This window comes from Seriola aureovittata, chromosome 19, assembly GCF_021018895.1.
Source record: "Seriola aureovittata isolate HTS-2021-v1 ecotype China chromosome 19, ASM2101889v1, whole genome shotgun sequence".
Classification (NCBI taxonomy): domain Eukaryota; kingdom Metazoa; phylum Chordata; class Actinopteri; order Carangiformes; family Carangidae; genus Seriola; species Seriola aureovittata.
Window position 1 is genome coordinate 19,420,203 of NC_079382.1, and position 22,344 is coordinate 19,442,546.

At 42.3% G+C, this 22,344-nt stretch overlaps 1 protein-coding gene across 1 annotated transcript; it reads left to right on the forward strand.

Moving 5' to 3' along the window:
• On the forward strand, positions 1–6,817 carry si:dkey-1j5.4 (leucine-rich repeat-containing protein 15). The gene is made up of 7 exons (XM_056405808.1): positions 1–296; positions 3,528–3,719; positions 3,865–4,049; positions 4,140–4,396; positions 5,409–5,529; positions 5,689–5,824; positions 5,981–6,817. The coding sequence occupies exons 1-7, from the start codon at positions 281–283 to the stop codon at positions 6,169–6,171; spliced, it is 1,098 nt and encodes a 365-aa protein (XP_056261783.1). The 5' UTR covers positions 1–280; the 3' UTR covers positions 6,172–6,817.
• Positions 6,818–22,344: the final 15,527 nt, after the last annotated feature.

Consider the following 22,344-nt stretch of genomic DNA (forward strand, 5'->3'; position numbering starts at 1 on the left):
CGTATCTTGCATAGTTTTCCGAGCTCAGTGGGAGCTGACAACTCTGCAGTGCTTCCTCTGATGTGAAAATGAATTAAAAGTAAAAGTTGTGTATCTCCAAAATCAGTTTTTAAAGCTCAGTGACAGTGAGGCTGCAGACACCAGGGAAAGCTGCCTCTGACTGGCGGCTGGTACTCACAGGAAAGAGTAACTGACGCTTTAAAGGGGAAAAACTGAACCCGATCTGAGTGAGAGGTGAAAACAAAGTGGGCAGACATCTGGATTGTGTTTTGAAGGGGTGATGACAGCGCGTTCAGGTAAGTGGCACTCAGCAGGAGGATAAACAGCCCGACTGCTTTCAAATGAGCTTCATCTGTCTCACGTTTTGATTTTTCTTCTTCTATTTGGATCAGCTTTCATGTCGAGCGGGAGAAATCAAACGCACTTCAACCAGTTCAGTTGTTTGAAAAGATAACAAGGTATTTCACCAGGTTTGTGCCGGTGAAAAGCTGCTCTTTGTTTCACGACTTGGTTTGTTTTGAAATGGGATTAACTGCAGACACATTTTCAGATTTTCCACATTCCTTTGTGCAAACGATTTAAGAAGCAATACTTTATTTTCTTTTTGGTTGCATATTTTTACACGTTTCTGACTTTAATCATATTTAAGTAACTTCCAGTTATTCATGGACTGAATCCTGCACTGAGGTCAGCTTTCTCATCTCTTTTATATCTTTCCTTGCCTGACATTATGAGCCTGCTTTTGGCTTCCTCAGCTCTTAACAGGCTGTTAAATGTTCGTAGACATAATAACTTTTTATAGATATATCTGTTGAAGGTTGAAGGTTGTCCTATAATTTTCAAAGTATATGTTTCTGGGAATTTATTACGCTTTTCTCAACAAAACTGGGATTTTTCACCATAACTGAAAAGTCACATTTCTTCCTGAAAGTAACGACACTCTGACAAACACACAGAATCATTTGATCCTGCGATTTTCAACATATTCTCTTTCCACTTTGAACAAATCTGTTTGGTTTCTGCAGCTGACTCACTGTCACTGTTTGCATTGGCAACCGAGTAAAGTCTATTGCATGCAGGCATTTCATCTGCTGTCAAAATAACAGTTTCAATAGTTTCAAGATAATTCAACAAAATCTCGCAAGAATAAAAAAAATGTAATCATAATGAAATCAAAATGTTTTGAAACCAAAAACAATGTTGACCTTAAAAAAGGCAAAAGTCCCAATAAAAACATAAGAGTACTACTGTTAATTAGAATATTCTCCACTTTTCTTTCACTGATCTGTATTTTTCATTCACTGCCTTTCTCAGTTTCTGTTCTGACACAACGCTCTTATGTTGGCGGGTGTTATAGACTGTTGCATCCAGGAAGTGGTGTCACTCTATTTATCTTCTGTCTGCCATCCGTTTCGTTGTAAAATGTAAATACTAGAATATGTGTAGTCAAGAAACATCCCTTCTTATTAGATTAAAACTATTTTATGTGACTCTACATATACAGACAGGCAGTGAGTGTCTGTAGTAAGTAGCTGTACCCATGTTAGCCAGTTAGCAGTGATGTAGCTGCTATACTGTCCATAAAGAGGTTCTTTTTATGGCTTTTATGAAAACTGTAAACTATAGTAGCTAGAGCTGAGTTATGGGGGTTTTTGTTGAAGATGTTGGAGGGGGCAGAGCTGCAGGTAATGGCGGAGGCAAACACAGGAATCCACAGAGCAGAGCAGGCAAACAAAAATCCAAACAGGTTAAAAAACAAAACTGGGCTGAGCGAGGCAAGGCAGGAAGATTACAGGGATTTGGACCTGAAGCACAGGAAAACACAGGGAGGTCTGAGGTCGGCCGTAGATATGAGATATAGAGATGTGACTGGACTGATCTGGCACAGGACGAAGAGGTGATCCCGGAGTTGATTGGCAAGTGAAGAGCAGGTGTGCTTGAGAACTGGCGGGAGCTGGAAATCAGGAAGCCACGCCCAGCTAGACAGACACACATACACACAGACAGACACAGAGTGCCAACTGGGGACAAACAAAACACACGAGGGAGGGGAAAACAACCTGAGAAAAGAGCTAGAGAGGCGACACTACACCACAGCATGCACGAAGCTAACCCCTGTGTACTCTGTTAACTCCCCAGAGAATTGTAAAGGCAACACAAACTTAGTAGTTTATTTTTTTTCCAATATATATATATATATATTTTTTTATCAGTACTGTCCTCTTCAGCTTGAGCAGCAGAAAAAGCAGTAACTCAAACTGTTTTGAAGTACGTTCATAATCGTTTTAAATAAATAAACAAATATCACAAATAATAGTTATCAATTTATTCTTCATACTCATTCTAACCTGTTTGATATGTTGAAGATGCTAAATGAATTTAATACAGCCTATCAAATAATAATCATTATTTCATAATATTCTCAGGCTTAATTTAAATATTTGCTTATTTTTTTCTATTCTAGTAGATTAGTTAATCACTGTGTGCTGTATATTTCAACCTGGCTGGATATTACCTCTGGACACTGTAGTGACAGTTTCATCTTACTACATATTGAATTCTCTGGCCCTGATCTGATGATGATGATGGTGATGATGATGATGTACAGCGTGTCACTGGCTTGTAATTAAGAACTCTGCCTCTTTAATGTGAACGCAAACTTGACTGAAGTGAATACATTTGATGATCGGGTCAGTTTTCATTGTATTACAACAAGAAATGTAATCAAGAAATGAAAATAACAAAATATTGTATTGTAGTTTTTGTTTTTACTCCTGTTCCTCGGACCTGAACAACCCTATAGGTCTTCTTTTCTTTTTCTTTTTTTAAACTTCATGCACAAACGACGTATGGGCTCGTTTTTTTAAAGGACAGTCTCTGATCAACAGTTGGTGGCAGTAACACACCAGCAAATGTCCAGCACAGTGCAGAGCAGAAGAAAACCGCTGAGCAAATATGGATGTAAAAAGAATGCAGTGGGCTTTGGGAAGGAAATGCACTCAACATATTTGTTAGACCCCAGTGATTCACAGATTGTATTTGTTGAGGAACACTGAATGTTAGACAAATAAATGTAAGTAAATGTCACCTTTAACAAGCATTTCGAATTGAGGGATATTACTCGTTATGTAATACTTTAACATTGTTGTATTCTAAGAAAAAATAAAGCTAGACTGTCAGCTGCTATTTAATATGGAAAGTAATTGGAGGACAACGCTCTATATGAATTATTGATCCAGTCATATTACCATAATAATGGCATTTCAAGGTTGGAGCTAAGCATTTAGATATAAATAATGAACGAGGTTATGTATTTCAGTACATATGAGTCTTTGGAACACAAATACAGAGACACACAAGCACATACATGCTAAAAAAAAAAACATTCCCAGGAAGAAGCGGGTAAATTTGTTGGAATGTTTTCTGAAATACAAGGATCATAAATCAACTATAATATCTATAAAATATATTAAAATGGTAGAATAATTCAAAGCTCCCTCTCTCTCTTCACGCTCACCCTCCTGCAGGGAGGGAGATGCAGTACCTACAGTGGTTGTTGCTGGTGATCCTATGGAGGGCACAGACTGTGGAGAGCTGTCCTGACGTCTGCAAATGCTCCAAGATGCCCGACGTCGAAAAGTCAGAGGTCAACTGTCACAAGAAGGGGCTTCAAGATTTCCCCTCCGATCTGCCCCCCGATGCTTGGATCCTCAAACTTGGTGAGTACTTTTCAGTTAATAAAATAAACCCTAAGATTGTTGCAACGTTCAATACGTGATCATTTATCTGACATTTAAGCAAACATAAGGTTCGTGTGGGACATGATTGCATCGGTAACCAACTTCCCCTCTGGTGTGTGTGAAGGTGAGAATGGTATCACAGACCTGAAGGCCAACGCTCTGACATCGATCCCGAAGATTGAGAGTATCAACCTGGAACGAAACGCCATCAAGTCCATCCACCCAAAAGCTTTCTCTGGTGCAAAGCAGCTGATGCTTCTCAATCTGTACAGCAACCGTATCACCAACCTTCCACCAAAGGCATTCCAGGTAAAAGGTCGTAAGAGGAATAGATTACATGTACAGTGTTCCCACTGCAATAATCTGATCCGAAAAATGTTTCTTCTTCCACGTCTGAAGGACCTCCTGAACCTTCGCTTCCTCATGCTGGGACAGAACCAGATCGGCACCCTCAAAGCTGAGATGTTTGCCGGCTTGAGGAACCTGTCAGATCTCGACCTGCCTCTCAACGCGCTGACCTCGCTCCCGTCTAACGCCTTCAAGCCTCTGATCGCCCTCAAGGTTCTGGACCTTTCCCTCAATCGCATCGAGAGGATCTCTCCAAAGGCCTTCACTGGGCTCAGGCAGCTCATGTTTCTCAACTTGGACAATAACAGGTCACAGCAACATACGCCCTTTTATGTGAATGTACTACATCTACATCTAGCAATTACAAAACTGACTTCATAGTGTAGGTACTTCAAGTTGGAATCTCACTTCTAAACCATGCATTGTCGGGGCAGAGCCACTGATGGTCACAAGGCTCCTCTCAATTTTAAAACCGGGGACTAAAAAGCAAAACTGAGATAAAGATAGATATAAGATAAAAACTTTGACGCCTTTACCAGGAAGACTGAAACTCTATTAGCTGCTAAAGAGAACATGCTATTATATTGATCTGTGCAAAAAAGGACTTCACACTATACATGGATCATTGGTTGAGTCAATTAGCCAGTTCATTGTTCGCTAAACCCCTCCTCCAAACAGTGACTGTCCAATCAATCCAAAGATAACAAGGGCAGCTAGGCATTGCAAGTCTGAAGAGCTTTGAAATTTGAAGTTAGTAAGTAAGAGCGGACGTCTTTATACTGGTGACATGAAAAAGCTCACTTCATTATGTGTGTGGCTTGGAAAGAGGGACAGACGTCCGAACCCAACACCCTTCAGATCCACTTCGCTTCTTTGTCCTATTTTTTATTTATTTATTTATTCCTTCTGTTGACAATGTCTGTTTTTCACACAGAAAACCCATCCACCCACACATACTCATACTCAACACACACACACACATATGCTTGTCTTATGTTAGTTGTGAGGACACAATGCATTCCTTAGCCCAGTGGTCGACAACTGGTGGCCTGCGGGCCAAAACTGGCCTTCCAGCAATAATATTTGGCCCGCCAGAACACTAACCTTAACATAACCTTAACCCTGAAACCAAGTTTTACCGTCAAAAGTTGTGAGGACCAAAATGTCCTCACTCTCCCAACATGTCCTCACAAGGATGGTGCCAAATCAAACTTTGTCCTGTGACCATTGAAAGACATGCAAACACCTACAACACACACATGTGTACTATAATATCATTTAGGTTGATTAAGAGATTTTGGACTCTCTCTCCAAATACAGTGTGAAGACTGTTCCTGCTGGAGCTTTCAGGCTGCTGCGATCTCTGGAGATGCTGGTTTTAGACAACAACCTTCTGTCCACATTGAACCCGCCAGCTCTGGATGGCCTGGACAACCTGCAGGTAACACAGTGTGTTGTTAGTCAGTCAGTCTCACTTCAGCCTTAATTTAGTAAAAGATAAGATGTATTTATAGTTAACTTTGGTAAAGTATTGTTATTATTTTGCCCAGAAGGAAGATTGTGAATACCACAAAAATAAATGTGCTGAGTATTGAACTAGGAACTGTACCTGAGGAACAACAAGCTGGAGAACCTGCCACCTGATGTGTTCAGGAACATGCCCAAGCTTTCTCAGCTGGCTCTCAGCGGAAACCGCCTGAGGACGGTGGATGGAAACATGTTCACCCATATGCCTAGTAAGTCTAACGCCAGCAGGTGGCCTTTTCACTTTCCCGTTTTCACATGAACAAAAGGAGTGACTCATAATGATAGAGGCAGAGATGACTGCATTGTTCACTGGTGCCTGCACGATTTATCTTTAGAAATAACCTTTGTTCTTCGACCCCTCTCAGTCCTGAAGAAGTTGTACCTCCATGACAACCCGTGGCAGTGCGACTGTAACATCAGCTCCTTGGTGCAGTGGATGGGACGGATCAAGGCCACCCTGTCGGCTCGGGATGCTCTGAGATGCATAAGTCCTCCAGAGCTCCACAACAAGAAACTCAGCAGCCTCCAAGTTGACAAACTGCTCTGCCATGCCTAACATCAGAAAGCCTTGATGAAGACCACGGCCTGGGCTCAGACCCATGGAGATTCAGATGATGAACTCTTATTCAATTTTTTTTAATTTTTTTTACTCTGTAGTCGAGTGTTTGTAGAGGGAACTCGTTTCTTGTGTGATTTCTCAGTGCTGCAATGTAATCAATAGATTTCCCTGTAGGATAAGTGTAACATATTGATGTTTTCAGCTAAAAATCTTGCATAAAATATCACCTTTTAGAAACTTAGGTTTGACCGTGATGTATTAGTTATTAGTTTAAAGCCAAGAGTTATAGATGTGATTTCAACTGAGACTGGAGCTCTGCAGTAAAAATATGAAAAGCACGAAACAGCTGTGATATTTTTACTGCTTATCATCACTCTGTTTTCTACCAGCAAAGTACTGGTAATGTACCAGTGCTGCCCTTTATGTCCAAATTCAAAACTGAGCTGATGCTTACATGTAGCACAGCAGTGATATATACCATGTGGCCAAAAGTATGTGGACAGTTCTGACCTGTTGTACAAAAGCCTTTTCTCTTACTAAGTAAAGGTGGACTCGTGAGTAGATCGGTTATCATGTTCGGCTTGATGATGTTTAACGTCCCAGACAACCTCCTTAGTCTAATTTAGCCACTTAGCAACCAACCTTCTTTAAGACACGTAAAAGCTTTAAGAAATCATGACTGGGATATTTACTGAAGTATTTTATGTTGTAGAATAAAACGTGAAAAACCTGCAGTCTTCCGGACGAAGGAACTAGAAGTGCTAAAGTGCAAACTAATTTCCAGATTTTAGGAGTAATTACTGTGGCAATCTGTTCGCTCCTATTTTCACAGAATATGTTATAGGCTACTGCATATAGGTTCATACTGCATCACAGGGCAATAAGAAAGGGTCTTCCCAGAACTGTAATATAGTTGGAAGCACTCACCTGCTTCCTTAGTCCTCAGTGAACTTCCGCTCTTGTTCCCTACACTTATACAACCTGTGCTGTACGTCTTCTCAATACTACTACTGCTACCTCCCCCTGTACCTGCCTCTGTCAGCCACACACTTTTCCAGTTCAGTAACTCATCTCTGAACATCCACAGGCGGGAAAGAGACAGAGCAGGCAGACACTGTGATAGTTAGCTCACTTTAATGTAGGAAACAGGGACGTGGAGATGGAGAGAATAGGAGGGTGGGTACGATGTGAAGGGATGATGGGAGGGCGGGGGGGGGGGTAGCAGAGCATGATATCATGTACAAAACCTTCTGCAGATGACAAGGTGACTCCCATCGACCTCCTCGCACAATGACTTTAACATGAAAACGCCAGAATCTCCCATTCCGACAGGGGAGATAATCGCCATAATTTTCACCTGCATTAAACCTGCTATTATAGGAGAGCGGCTAAGAACAATATAATAGCTAGGCATTGTTCCGCGCTGCGGCTCCTCTCGCCTCCACTCGTGGCTCCAGCATATTATATCTCCAGCAATGTCAAATAGATATCTTTCTTTTCCCTCTCCTCCCCGACGATTCTGTTTTTGGTGTGTTTATTTTAATTGTCTGCTGTTAAACCTATAATCTTTAAAGAGGGCTCACTTTGATCATTGAGGCCACACATTCACATCTCGACGGAAACATTTCACGCTTATCAGCATTTATGACGATCTGATTTTTTAGATCGGAGTGTGAAATTGCAGCAGGAAATAACTGCTACTGAGTGTGTAATGTGGGCAAATACATCGAAAAAAAATGTTAATAGTTTTGGTTGTGTGTTGTTTTACACAAGAATAAGTTGTTTGACATGTTTCTTAGACTCCTTGTAACATGCATCATGTATAAAATTATGATAGTGTGTCAAACTCTGTTTTTTTTAAATTATTAAGGCTGTTTTGTAAGGACTTCGTGGAACCTACAGCTGCTGAAATATGCCTACTAGATTAAGGCTGTGTACCGAATAGTGAATTTTACCCTCCTTTTTGTTTCATGTTTAAGTTAGATAGATATGTTTGCTTGGCAATTCTTTCACTGTGGCTTGTTGTCCCTGGAGAACAAGAAATGTGCAGCTGCACTGCCAGACATGTTTACGATATGGAAACACACATTACATCATTAGAGGCATCTCATGCAGTCTCATTTCAAAAGGGTCTTTTCAGAGTGTAGACTGATGCTGCTGCTGTTGCTGAGCACTTAGCCTTTAAAATTATGGGTCTCCTCTTAAAGGGAAACTTCAAGTGATGTGAGACTAACACTGAATTCTAATGCATATTCCCTTTGTGGTCATGTTGAACAACTGGCTGGAATATATTATGTGTTATGAAGCAAAACCGTCGTCTCTTGACAACTGTACTTAGCTCACAAGCTTGTTGACCGTCTGGTGGAGCCTCCTTTCAGTTAAAGCTGCACTACTCAATATTTTTTGGCCAACCCGTGAATGTTTGTGACTGACTGACTGAGTGAGTGAGTGAGTGTTCATAGTTGAGTCATCATATTTTCACCATTGGTCATCATTGGACATTACGCGTTAACACTTCCTGTTAGCGTTTAAGATTAAAAGCCCTCTGGTGTTTCAGTGGACAGGAATTCTTTATTTCTTAACAGGGTTTTTATTGCTGCGCTGCAGTAAGCGTATTGTCTTATTTCCTGTTGCTGGAGTTTCTGTTGTTTACATGCTATTCAGCTCTGCTAGCTTTCGCTTAGCAGTTAGTGTTGGCATCTCTCTGACCACCCTCCTGCTCTCTCTGCTTGGTGTGTCTTACGTTTAGTTATTCATCTGCCTCCTTTAGTGATAAGGGTAGTAAATGCAGGTTACGTCCTGTAACACATACGATCCAGCCTTATATTAGGTTTACGTTTTAAAGGGGTTAATCTCTCTCTCCACATGCAAACAGACCGAAAACCATTTTTGCAGATAACCTTGTTCTCCTGCTCCTGAGGCCAAAAAAATCAATCAATGCTGGTTTAAATTTTTGATCATGGTCCACTGAGAGTTGCTGTGGGGTAAACATTTTCCTTACAAAGTGTTTTTGCAGAAAATGGTAAATTCTCCTCAGCTTCTGACCCTGCGCATTGACCCTGAATATGGTAAGAGGGCAAACAAAAAACAAAACAGGGCTCTCCACCAATGCATCTATTGTCTCATGTGAGCACTTATGTCTGAACTCAGATGTATAAGTGTGTGTCTCTAATGCTGAAAAATATTTCTACCATTAAAAATTCCCCAAACAGTGCAGCAAAGTTGCTCTTTTTGCTGCACAAATGATTTGTTCTAATTAAACAAGACACAAGGTGGACAAGTAAACGGTTTCCCCTCCCTTTCTACCTAAAACACGTAATTTACTATGGGGATTCATTTATTTTGTTCTAACAGGGGAAATGCCTTCCTCCTCCATCCCTCACATCAAGCTGTTCACTGGGTGAGGCGGTGGAGCGTTCACTGGAGGGCCTGGGACCACTTTGACTCGGTTAGACTTTTAAATAGCAAACCAACAGGGATACAATTACAGATTTCCCTCCTTTACATGTTTTTGTCTACAAAATAGGCTTCATAAGGTTAGAAGAGACACAAAATTATAATGTATATTTTGTTTTAAAGCTCCTGTAAATGAGATTTTCTCTGGTCTTTGTTTTGGTAGCTGGTGTGGTAGCGTGTGCATGTGGGGGCATGTCAGTCCGTTCTGCTAAACCATTGGTTCTCCCAATCGAAACGGCAAAGTGCAGCAAGCAGCGTTCAGGTGAAAGCGACCCTCCAGAACTTCCTCCACTGAAGAAACTATGTTTGTGTCTAAAAAGGCCTCTGGCAAAGAAAGAGATAAGACCAGAGCACAGGCAGACTCGCCGTGGGGAGTCGACCGCCGGTCGGCCGGAGAACTGTCAAAACATCCATAAAGTTTTTAAAGATTTTACAGGCTCTGTCAGTGTCATTTCTGGCTCTGTCAGTGTCATTTATGTGGCCGGTCCAATGGATAAGTCCAAGCCTGAAGCAGCTAACGGGCTCCAGCTTGACTCAGAACGGGTTTTTCTTCTCCTCCATGTGTAAGTAACTTGATGGCTACATAATGTTACATGTCTGCTTTCATTAGCGATGGCTACAGCGGACATGATAATGTTAGCGGACTCATTGTTACCCTTATTATGAATTTGTTCAGCAAATGTTGCTATTGCTAGCTGGCTAACTGTCAGCATTACTTTGGGGGCGTATGTTTTGGTCTGAGACGCTAGTGCGACATCAAGTGGCGCTGATGATCATTTCGAGGAACCCTTAATGTTTCATAATGATAAGAGGATTTAGAGAATACAATACATTACAGATGAAACACACTTCACACATGAATTTATTTATGGATTCATCTGATTCCCTAACATCCTACACTTGCCAAAAAAATATGGTGTTTTATGTGTTTGTATCTGTCCACAAAAATATCTCCTCTCCTCTCCTCAGCGGAGCAGAGAAGTAGGACGCTCAGCGGGACCTTTGTGGGACGAAGTATCTTTTGTCTTGACCTAGAAAAAAAGCAGCTTACAAGGTTCGTTTCATGTATTTGGTATCAAATTGGACATTTTGACATTTTCTCAAACTGGTTTTTAAAACTTTTATTCATGTTGCCATGGCTGACTGAGCATGTTCACTGGTTCCCAGGGCTTGGTTTAAAATTCGTTGAGCACATGTTATTGAATATAATTGCTCTGTATGATCACAAACTTCCTCCGTTGGCCTCATTATGCAATCAATTTATTTATCCTGAGCAGCTTCACTGGGACTTCCATGCCTTGCTAAAGGGCAACTTGAGCTGTGGTGAGTGAGGAGTCTTTTAGAAAAAGGGGTCATGTATTGATGGTGCAGAGGATGAACCGTCTTGTGACTGTCCGCTGCACCTAAACAGGTCAGAACCAGCACCTCAGGAACATCCAGGACCTGAATATTCCAGCCTTATTTCACTTTTTTAAACTTTTTTAACCACTGCGACTTTTCCCTGGCCTCCTCCCAAAGTCAGCTTGGTCAGGCTCTAGTCCTTCATGAAGCTGATAAATGGGTACAGAGGATGAACGGATATATGGACGGATATACTGGAAATGTTCCAGCCTCCCTTTAAAAAATAAGGACAGTCACAATTAAACATTTATTTCTTCATTCACTGATCGTATACATAGTGAATTTGAGCCCTGAGTGATGCGGCTGCGGCTGTCAGATGTCAGATCAGGCCCAGCTTTAAAGTCATTTTTTATATCTTCATATACACCCAACCACAGTGTGACAGCACAATATCACAGACATGTTGAAACACATGCTGTGTGTTGGTTTTAAGGTCATGGCAACAGTATGGCATCACTATAAATTGCACAGAAACTGACCAAGCACTGAGTGACATGTCAGACGAGCCCACAGCGGTGAATGTCTGGTCAGAGTTTCCAGGGCTGTGTGGTTTAGCACAGTCCTGCTGCTGTGGCACGGCCACAGTCAATCACTGTAGTCTGTGTTTGCACTCAGCTCACAGGCTACGTGCCTTTGGCCGAAGCCATAAGGGAAACACATGGTATACTCACAGACTGTTACGTGATCACACTCTGCATGTCTGCCTGGAAATGGGAGCAAAATAAATTCCTCAAATTCAGCTGATTTGTTCGACTTTGACCAGATGAAATCTACTAAGTCAAGAACGATGACTTTCCTGTGACAGTGAACGTTCATAAGTTTTTGAATTTCATAAAATATGAGCAGGATATTTGATGTAGTTTGAAACCAAAAACCTTATTATAGAATGGAAAATTAAGTGGCCATTTTTAAGTGTACTTTATATGTAATATTTAACCAGCAGCAGCTTGAACAGATTGATGCCAACTGAGATCCTGGTACTTCCTGGAAATCAGTATAAATCACTGGCACTCTGATGAATATAAAAGAACAGCCTCAGGTTATTGTCTGCTGTTGTTGTTGTTTAAAATAAATATCATTTACAGTGAGTACTCCTTAATTTTTCCCGGGAAAAGAATAACATACTGTAATCATTTTTAAAACCATGGGAAAAACTTTCAGTCCAAACACAGAATAAATGAAACAAGACTGAGAGTTTGCACAGTCGTGGTTTTAGCTAATCGCTAACTTTGAGCTAACATGCCTGTAATGTCAGTGTTGCTGAATGATGCTGATGTTTATCATGATAAATAATCAGTGGAAAGTAACAAATTACATTTAATCTTGTTTCTGTAACAAAGTGTTTATTGTGTACTCGTACTTTTCAGTATTTAAAAAATAATTTCACTGCAGTTCAAGTTGCATGTATGACAGAGTGAATAAACTGTGAATACAACAAAAGTGAGGAGTCAGAGAAGCAGCAGAGAAGCATGTTTATGCAGCCATTCTTCATTTCACACATTTAGTCCATTGTAAACCTTAACCTATGGATTTACTATACACACACACACACACACACACACACACACACACACATATATATATGGGATATACAATACATACAAAAAAAGAAAAGAGAGAACAGAGGGGAACATGAGGCACATGATGTAATTTAGGTTTCATCAGCCACAGTGCTCTGAAAGAAACCCGAGTGAGTGCGACCGTTTCAGCCGGTTGTCCTGCAGGAGTCTTGGCTTCAAGGAGCTGGTAAGATATCTGATGTTGTTCCCGCCCATCTGCAGCGCCTCCTTGTCCATCCACAAAGTCCCTCCACATTATTCTCTGACACACTTACTGTTCATACTCCCACACCACTGAACTCCGACATTCAGCGTATATATGGGCAAACACAGTCTCTCTTACAGAGTGTAATCAACAACAAAGTGATGGATGACTCTGAGCCTGCTCATCTCTAACTGCTGCTCTGCTATCTCAACACCACCACGCCTTTCCCACTGTTGCCATAGTAACTCTTGCTTATGCTTACATTTACTGCCGGTGTATAGTCTTTATGTGTTCCCTATCGAGCTGCTAACGCACATGAACAAGAAAATCCCGGAGGACAAAGCACATACAGAACACACAGAGGGAGAACGCTCATTTAACAGGGTGTGTTAAAACAACACAGTGTTATTGGTGCAGCTTCCAGAGGAAGATTTAAAGGCAGCTGCCCAGAGAAACTCTGGCCATGTACTGACTCCAAATCTACCCACGGCAATATTGGATGCTGTGAGCTTTGATATTCCCGCAGGAGAGCTGAGGCATGATGCAGATTTTCTGCATTTTTTTCCCCACTGTAAATTCCAAGTTAAAGGTTTTCTTTTAATGATATCTCCAATATTCTTCAACAAAAAAACAGTTTGAGTCTGTTGCATAATTTTACTTCACAATGGGTTTCTGTGATGGAACTTCGTCAGCTGGCTCTTACAGTAGCATATTAGCTGTAACATTAGCTAACAGTTAGCACCAACAGTTAGCTCACATTCGTGGGCTAACTTATGCTGGTCGGCCATCAAACTAGGGAAACTATGCAAACAACAATAAACCATTGTCATTGCCATGGTAACACGGGTGGCGTCACATACAGTATTATAACACCCAGAGCCTTATTGTCCAAAAAGTGATCACAACCGTTCGTATAGTAAAATGATCAATAAGACGTTGTTTTGTTGAAGAATATTGGCGATATCACTGGAAGAATTCACAGTGGGGATCTACAGTTGCTTCTGGACAGCGTGTCTTCTCACTGAAGACCTTGTTTGGGCTGAAAATGTGCATCGTGCCTCGGCTCTTCTGCGGGAAGATCAAAGCTCAAAGCGTCCAGTATTGCTGTGGGTAGATTTGCCGGAGCAGGTGCTCTGGCCACGAGAGACAGATGGCAAAGGTTATCTTACACATATCAATGAGGTGCGATTTTTGTACCACTGTTTATGGGTATTTCCTGTTGTTATCTAACGTAGGCAGCAGAAATAATCCACAGCACAAAGCGCTGTTATCCCCCACCACTCAGCCCACACCGTACACACCTCTGACTGTCACCTATGCTCACACAGCCGTTCACACCATTGACAGCGGCAACATTACACCTGCTGGAGGCTGACAGGGGCTCTTGAGGCCGAGGGGTCATAAGAGGCAATAAACAAAATAAGTCAGGGGGAAGCTGCAGATGTACGAGATTCAATCTGTGGACGACGTTTGACGGTACAGGGTGTGGGCGCTCACTGGGGCTTGTGTGAAACATACATAGTTGCAGCGGGTTTATAAATAATACTGAGGTCAGCGAGCTGGAAAATAATGCCATGTCTCAAAGCACCATTTAAGAGTTCCAGTACATTGTGTTTCTGTTGAGTTCAGGTACTTCGCTGTTCTGCTTCTTGTGTTTAATCAGACCAGTGACCACAGCAGGAGAGAAAACAAGGTCACAGGCTTTGGGCAGTGAAACCTATAGATGGCTTCCTCTGTCCAACAGACCTCACATCTTCATCAGGGGGTTGAAAGAGTACTGAAGTAAAAGTGCTGTAACTTTAAAGAGATTTTACTCAAGTGGAAGTAAAATGACATGTAGTTAAACAAAACACACGACCGGGTCTGCAGACAAGTATGAAGGCAGGAAAGAGGCATTCAACACCGAGGCTTGCCCAGTAGATGATGTGGTGAGGAGCATGTGGAAATGGAGCAGGAGACGAGGAGACTGATTGGGGGATTGGAAACAGGTGTGCACACGGTGTGTGGGAGTCAGGTGACTGGAGTCGGTGGCACCGACCAACAGGTCAGTTAGTCGGTGGAATTACATCCATCCAGTTTTGAGAAATTTGTCAAAAAAATAAAGTGAACTAATGTATGTTTTTCCATCCATTGTTGTTATGTGGTGCTGGTTCATCAAGACAAAAACAGCTGGCGGCACAAATTCTCCAACATGATGCAGCAAAAAGAACGTCAGTCAAATTTCTTGTGTTTCCACTCAAGGCTTTTTTTAAATAGCAAATTGAACATGTGCATAAAAACACAGATATAATTTTCCATTTTTTTCTTTTATTGAGTCTCCATGGTATGTGACCTTCCCACTGTCTTTGCTCATGAATAGTTTTCTTTCGTGTTCGCTTAACATCTGCATTAATGCTCTGAAAACCATTTCCCTTGGGGCTCGGTTTTAATGACCGGAACAGCAAAAACATGAATTAATGATCTTTAATGAGTAAGGGTGCTTCCTGTTGTGAGGCACCCAAACGGCTCAAACTGCAGTGCCCTGCAACACGCTGTTATTTTCCTCCCTGAGGTATCTGAAACCATACGCTACTTTGGAACGGCAAAAGTAAACGGATAACATTTTCGAGAAAGCAGCTTATTACGACCCATGGTTACGTTTTATTGTTAGGCGACCTCTAGCGGTAATTATGACGGGAGCGAAGGAGGAACGTATTATAGTCCATTATATTCGGGTTAGCGTTAGCCTTTGAAACAGGACAGCCTAGTCGTGCCGCTGTGACTCCCCCTGTTAAAATGTCCATCTGGCTACGTCCATCTTTATATACAGTTTATGTTTTGAGCCTTAACTACAGCGCTAACATCTGGAAGATTGGGCTCATGTTTCTTTGAATGCATTTGAACATCATTTCAAGTTACTGGGCCAAGTTTCCTCCACCTGCGACACCAGCTAACATCAAAGAGCAGCAGCTGATTCTCTAGTTGTGACATGGCAACACTGCGGACTAAAGAGAGACGTACAGAGATAAAATAATTCTTGTCATTGTCATTCTGATAAGGTGGTAAAATCCTACATTGTATCTCACCAGGTTAATTACAGATTAAACTCAGCTTTATAATTCAAGAAAACATGTTAATTCATAGTGAAGGAGAAAGCAGTGAGGCTGAGGATGAAGCAACTCGGTTGTCTAAATTTAGAAACACATGTTAAACACATGGGACCACATGATGTGTGATGAAAAGAGATGGCTTCCCCTTTGTTAACACAAATTATTACACGTTTATTGTCAAGAGGATTCCTGAAGTGTTCAAAGCTGCTGTGTAATCTCAGAACAGAAGCTGCTTTTTTACCATTTATGTGACTTGGTGCGACGACGTAATTAATAAACAGTGAAGATCTCGCCCTGAAATATGTAAATAGATAAAGTAAAAAATGATTTAGCGAAACAGCTGCAAAGAGAATCCATGCATTATGGACACCAGGACTGGACTTTTGCCTTTGTGTTTGGCCTCTAGATAAATAATGAAACATTTCTGCTCCCACACAAGAGCATTAAATATTAAATGAACAAAAAGAAGCTGTTAAATGGGACTCTGTGCTGCACATTTGGCATGTGTGGCTACAGCAACCAGAGCGCACTGTTACTGCAGAGAGAGAGAGAGCGAGAGAGAGAGAGATAGAGCAGAATGAAAACTAAACTTGACAGCCAACAGCTGAACTCACTGCGCTTCATTCAGACATGTAAGCCAAAGTGCTGCGAGACAGCTGCCAGTTGGCTGCGTAACCCTCTCAAAAGTGGCAGCGAGGGGTTTTAGTTTCCAAAACACGAAGACAACTTTGGAAAAGCCGTTCCCTCATTTAAAAGCGCCCAGATATTGAAAAAAATGACTAATTCATTCGCCGTTGCCAAGCTTTTCTCATCGCGGCGCTTCCCTCTGTGCGTGTGTGGAAGTTTGTTAAAGTTGCAGTACAAGTATTTGGTTGATGCTTTTATCCAGAGTAACTTACAGTATAAGTGCGTTCAAACGGCAAAGAAACAAGAGCTACATGTCTCAACAAATCCCAAGTACAAGCTCCAAACATCTGAGAGCGTGCAGCGGCGTAAGTGTGTGCAGGTTTTCTTTCTTGCCTGCAGCGGGAGATGAGCAGCAGTCCTGACCTCTGCACCGTGGAGAGTTCAGAGAAGTATGAGTGGAGCAGATCCCAGAGAGCGTTTTTCCACAAACTGCTTCCTGATGTGTTTGGGAGGTGTAAAGTTTATTGATCCATAAACACCTCTTGAATGTCTGTCTAGGAAGCATCTCAAACCTCCGACTTTGAGTGATCAGATTTTCGATATGACTTGAACGCAACTTGGATGCATGTTTTTGATATTTGATAGTTATTATCCTCTGATCCTGAGTCCAAACAACCTCAGCTGGCAATTGATTGACACCGGAGGCTCGTTAGCTGATGCAGTTCACCTGAGACTTTACATGCTGGCCCATGTCTCTCCCTCCAACTCTTCACATCCACTCATTTTGCTCTCATCTTCACAGCACATATGCCACTCATCCATGCGCTGCTTTCATGGCTAAACTGGCTGATTTCCACTCTCCATTCCTTATTTGTCTTACTTTGTATTCATAATAAATTGTTTGTCTTTAACACGACCTTCGTGTGAACTCCTTCCTGTCACTGAGCCGGTCTGTGTCAGCGGGGGAAACGATGTCTGTCAGGCAAGTAGTGATGACATTCTTACTTAAAGAAGTTGTATACTTATATATATTATTATTATTATTTTACTCAAAACTTTTGTTGCTTGGTAACCTCATATAACAATAAGGCTAACTCACAGTTAGCTAACTAACTAGTAATCGATAGAAAACCTGACCAAACCTCACATAATTGTTTGCTGTAGCTGATGCTCTGGAGTCTTTGGTAAATCCATGTGCATGAATCCATGTAAGGCCTCTATAAAGTCAGTAATGAGGAGAAAGAAGAGGAAGTGGTTCTAGCGACAGTGACTTCTGTCCACACACTCACACAGAGATCCTGTCGGCCTGCAACACTGCTGGACCTCAGAGCCAAACAATGTGGGCCAGGGGATCTGGGCCGGGGGATTAGCTGCTGAACCAACTCCATAATCAATACTCTGAGCACCAATAACGAACCTCTGCAGACGCCAGGGAGATCTGCTAATGAGAGAGAGAGAGAGAGAGAGAGAGAGAGAGAGAGGTGGATACTGAGCTTAAGAATGAGAGTCTGCTTTTTTAAAAAGGCTGACAGCAGAAGTTTTGGACTTCAAACTAAAACATGTGGGTCATCTAAACTCCTGACACTAGGAAACTTAACTTGGCTGGGGCGGATGTTTAACACACACACACACACACACACACACACGAGTGAACGCAACCACTGGACTAAGTGACGGTCGACGAGGGACATTAGCATGAATCCAAAAGCTACACTTCACAAATTTGCAATTTGCTGATGATGCTGCCTGTCTAGGGCATGATCTCCTGTATGGATTGTAGGATGTTGTAACCATAGCAACATGTGCAATAGGGAATTTACATGGCACATTTGAAATGAAACAGGGGTTAAATGATGGCGTGATGGCAAAGGAGGCGTTCCTCTCGTAACCATTAGATGCAGTTAGTTCACACATACTGTAATAGTTCCCATCCCACAGTCAGTGAGGGGACTGATAGCAGAGGTGTTCATTACGTGTAAAAATGAATGTTTATCAATCAATCTTTTAAACTGAACTGACTGTACTGAGTCACCGTCGTCGCTGACTGAATCAGCAGCTTTCAGCTGTGATTCTCCGCTCGCCGCTGCCTCGTTAAAGAACAGTCACGATGTGATGAACTGCCGAGCTGCTGAGCTTTAACCCTCGTACACAGACTGAAGGTACCACTGAGCTGAGGACAGAGTCAGCGCTGAATGTCACCGCCATATGAATAAATGGTGACGTGTTCGCTCGCTGTTGTCTGCGCTGAAGTGGCGAATGACAGACAAATGAAACAGTCAGTAAATATGAATCTTTGCACTGAACTCAGAGTGATTCATGCTTCCCGCCTCTAGCGCAGACCTAATAAGTATTATGCTGCTGTGAACATTTAACCCTTTCAGTCAGAGACCACAAATTCCAGTTTCGGTCAGCTCTCGGGCGAGACTCGGGCCTGCACCGTGAGAGGGGTGTGTGTGTGTGTGTGTGTGTGTGTGTGTGTGTGTGTGTGTGTGTGGGGTCTTCAGTGATGAGAATACCAGATGAGTCATGTGTTGTTGTCTGTTGTCCAAACCTGATTATTTCACCGCGTCGTCACAGATGCATCACCACATCCTGAAGAGGATTCGACACAGATTGAATTAGCTTTGAGTGATTAGACTCGGCCGGACGTCAGATGAATCTGGTTAATGAGAATTCAGTCACAAGGAAAGATGAGGACTGTCGGTGACAGGTGTTACCAGTAAAGCACAGACTTTAAATTGCGTCTGTATCACCTCGAACGTCCCAGAGTTACCAACTCAGCAGTTGAACTCGGTATTACTTCTGCCCCAGCTGCTCCCCGGTCACACACATCTCATCTCCTCGCCCGCCTCATCTGCCATCGACTAATATTTAATTTAGGAAATGCTCTCATAAAACTGGGGCTTTTGAGGGAAAACTGGAGAGGAATGATAATGAGGCAGGGAGGAGTTTGGTCTCAGAGCTAACTATTAACCATATCGGGCTGCGTCAGCAGTTTCCAGCCCCTTATCTTTCACTAGTTTTTTCGCAAGCAACACTGAAGTAATTAACACTATCTGGAGGTTATTCACAGAGGAGGAGTCACGAGGAAAATAAGGAACTAAACAACTTTGTAAGGTCACTGTTGTTGGGCCCTGGTAATGAAGCTTTTACCTTCTTTTTTAACTGCAAAAAATGAACAAAACGTCAAGTCGGCCCACATGCACGCTTCTACGTCTGAGCTGGGGTCGTCAACAGGGAACATGGTTTATATACAGAACATGGCGACCAAGCTTTATGTCACAGTCTCCTTTCATGGCTGTCTTGCACAAACATCATAACATCATCATAAGTATTTTATATGCTCCATACGGTTACTTGGATCCGTTCTGCTGCTCCTTCCTTCAGGGTCATTTGCAGGTCAGCTGGCAGAGGCCTTGAATTCACAGGCGCTCCACCAAGACCAAACAAGGCTAAACAGGGCTGACTTCATCCCATGCCAAATAAGATTAAAGGGTAACATTAATGTTTTCATTTCCAACAGACTGTGCACTTATTCACCAATAAAAGGTTCTAACTCTTTAAGACAATCTTCAACCTTGTCTCCTAAAAAATGATGTCGATGTGCCGTGTGTGGTTTTGCCAGGAAATAAACTCCTGCTTGGATTGTGTTTCACCAGAAACGTAAATGTTAATGTAATTTCTGGGCGATGAAGTCCTTTCCATCTTTTAAGAACTTAAACAGGTGCTTTTGTGTCACCTCCCTTTTTTTTAAAAATATCATTTCAGTTAAAGGACGCGACTCTGCAGCTGATCCAGGTAGAAAAACCCTGCTGATAAAATAAAACCTGGCAGCGGAGAAGAGAGGGAGTCTCCCGGTGAGACCCAGCGAGTCCTGGACTGAGACATTTTGCTCGATGGATAAACGCTCTTTATCTGCTTTATCTGCACTTAGGCTACACGGAATTTCACTACAAGGTTTTGTGTCATGTATTCCCTTGAATTTTACCAGGGAGCTGCCTCTCTGCTGGACGTGTTATCAAAAATATGTCATCAAGCGACCAGCCAGGGATTTTTCTTTGCCCTTTTAGTTACTCAGAGCGGTTGGTCGGCCGCTGGGAGTTTTCACAGGGGAAAGCCATTGCAGAAACACACTGTATCTGTCAGCGTTTTTTTTTTTTTGGGGAGTGGTAGCCTATAGCGTTGGGGGTGGAAGAAGGGGAAGGATGGAAGGAGCAGGTATTGATGTGGAGAGATGGTGAAGCAGAATGAGGGGGCAGTGGAAGGGAGAGCGCACATATAGATTGATAGATAGAAAGGTGGGTAGTTAGATAGATCGGCAGACCAATCAGAGAGAGAGAGAGAGAGAGAGAGAGAGAGAGAGAGAGAGAGAGTGGAGCAGCAGAGGAATGAGAGCAAATAACCAGATAGAAAAGGAGCAGGTAGCTTTTTCTCTGCTGCCTCCTATAATGACACCAGTGGGAGGTGATTATTGGGTAGAAAATAAAGCCCAGGTCTCCCCTGCTGATCGCCACAGAGCCTCGTCCCTGTCGAGCGCTTCCACCGAAAACCTTACACAAAGAGAGAGTGCCTTTACTTCCTGTGTGCGACCTGAGCAAGGTCACCTACTCGTATATAGTAAATATACTTATATATCTGTTTTTATTGCAATGTGTCTATCAGACGTGTTGAAGTACAGACTGGTGATAAACCCCAAACGTGGAGCGTGAATGGCGTAATTGGATGTGACCAACTTTCCTCCTGTGGGGGGGAGGAGGGGGGTTCTAGCGAGCCAACATACAAATCCCAGCGTTTGTGAGATAAGAGGATTAGCAGCATTTCTCTTGCATAACTTTTAGCCATGAACATCAATTACAAGATGAGGAACGTGACAGACACTCAGAACGATCGGTCGCACGTTACACTCAACAAGGAGATGACTCCAACCAGGGGAGGTGCGGATCCACTCACAGTATGGAGGCGACTCCGATAACGATATCCGAACGACGTGACAGGAAGGCTTGGAGTCAAGGAACTGCTGTGTCTGACAGGGAATGGCAGCGGTTGACTGAGTGTGTGGGATGGTTTGCTATTTGTTTTTCAGTTTCAGTTTTTAGCCCACCCACGGGGGAAACAGCATTTGACAATAACATTTGATTCCTCCCTTTGAGGAAAGCGAGAAGATTAGAGAGAAACGAAAAAAAAAAACCCAAAAAAACAACTGAAACTAATTTTTCTATTTGGGACTTCGTGAGCACGAGTCCCAGATGTTCACAGGCTGTTATATCAGGTGACAGCAACTCTTCTCAGGGTCCACTCACAGATAACAGACGACTAATAGGCTGCACATTTCTATAACACTCACAGCCCGAGTTGTGAGCTGAATTATTCTTTCTATTCTAATGTGAAGATGGTTCAACAGACTGTGTATGGTTTGAGTATTTATTGTTGAGGCACAGCAGGGAGAAAAAAGCCCAGAGTAAACGAAGAGTGTGAGAGCAGCCAACATGGAGGCCTGTGCTCATCTGAGACTCGTTTATTATGTTGTTTTAATAAAATGTCCAAAGTTATTGAAAAAAGAAAGTTTTTATGCAGCGAAATATAAAATAATACGGTTATGTCATGAATGCTGGACATAATTACTGACCTGAAATAACCTGAATCACCCAACGACTGATGGTTTTACTGAATTAAAAGGGGTTTCAAGTTTCTTTTCCACATCTGCAGAAACAGAGTTGTCAGAAAGGCAATCTGCAAACATCCCGAAATCCCTGTTTGTTATCAAGAAGTTTTTTCTAGGAAGATGCAAGAAGATGTTTCTAGGAAGTGGTGCTAAGAAGATTGTAAGGAAGAA

Coding starts and splice junctions, on each gene's coding strand:
- si:dkey-1j5.4 (XM_056405808.1), top strand. Junction 4,050..4,139: donor TTCCACCAAAGGCATTCCAG/GTAAAAGGTCGT, acceptor CCACGTCTGAAG/GACCTCCTGAACCTTCGCTT. Junction 4,397..5,408: donor CTCAACTTGGACAATAACAG/GTCACAGCAACA, acceptor CTCCAAATACAG/TGTGAAGACTGTTCCTGCTG.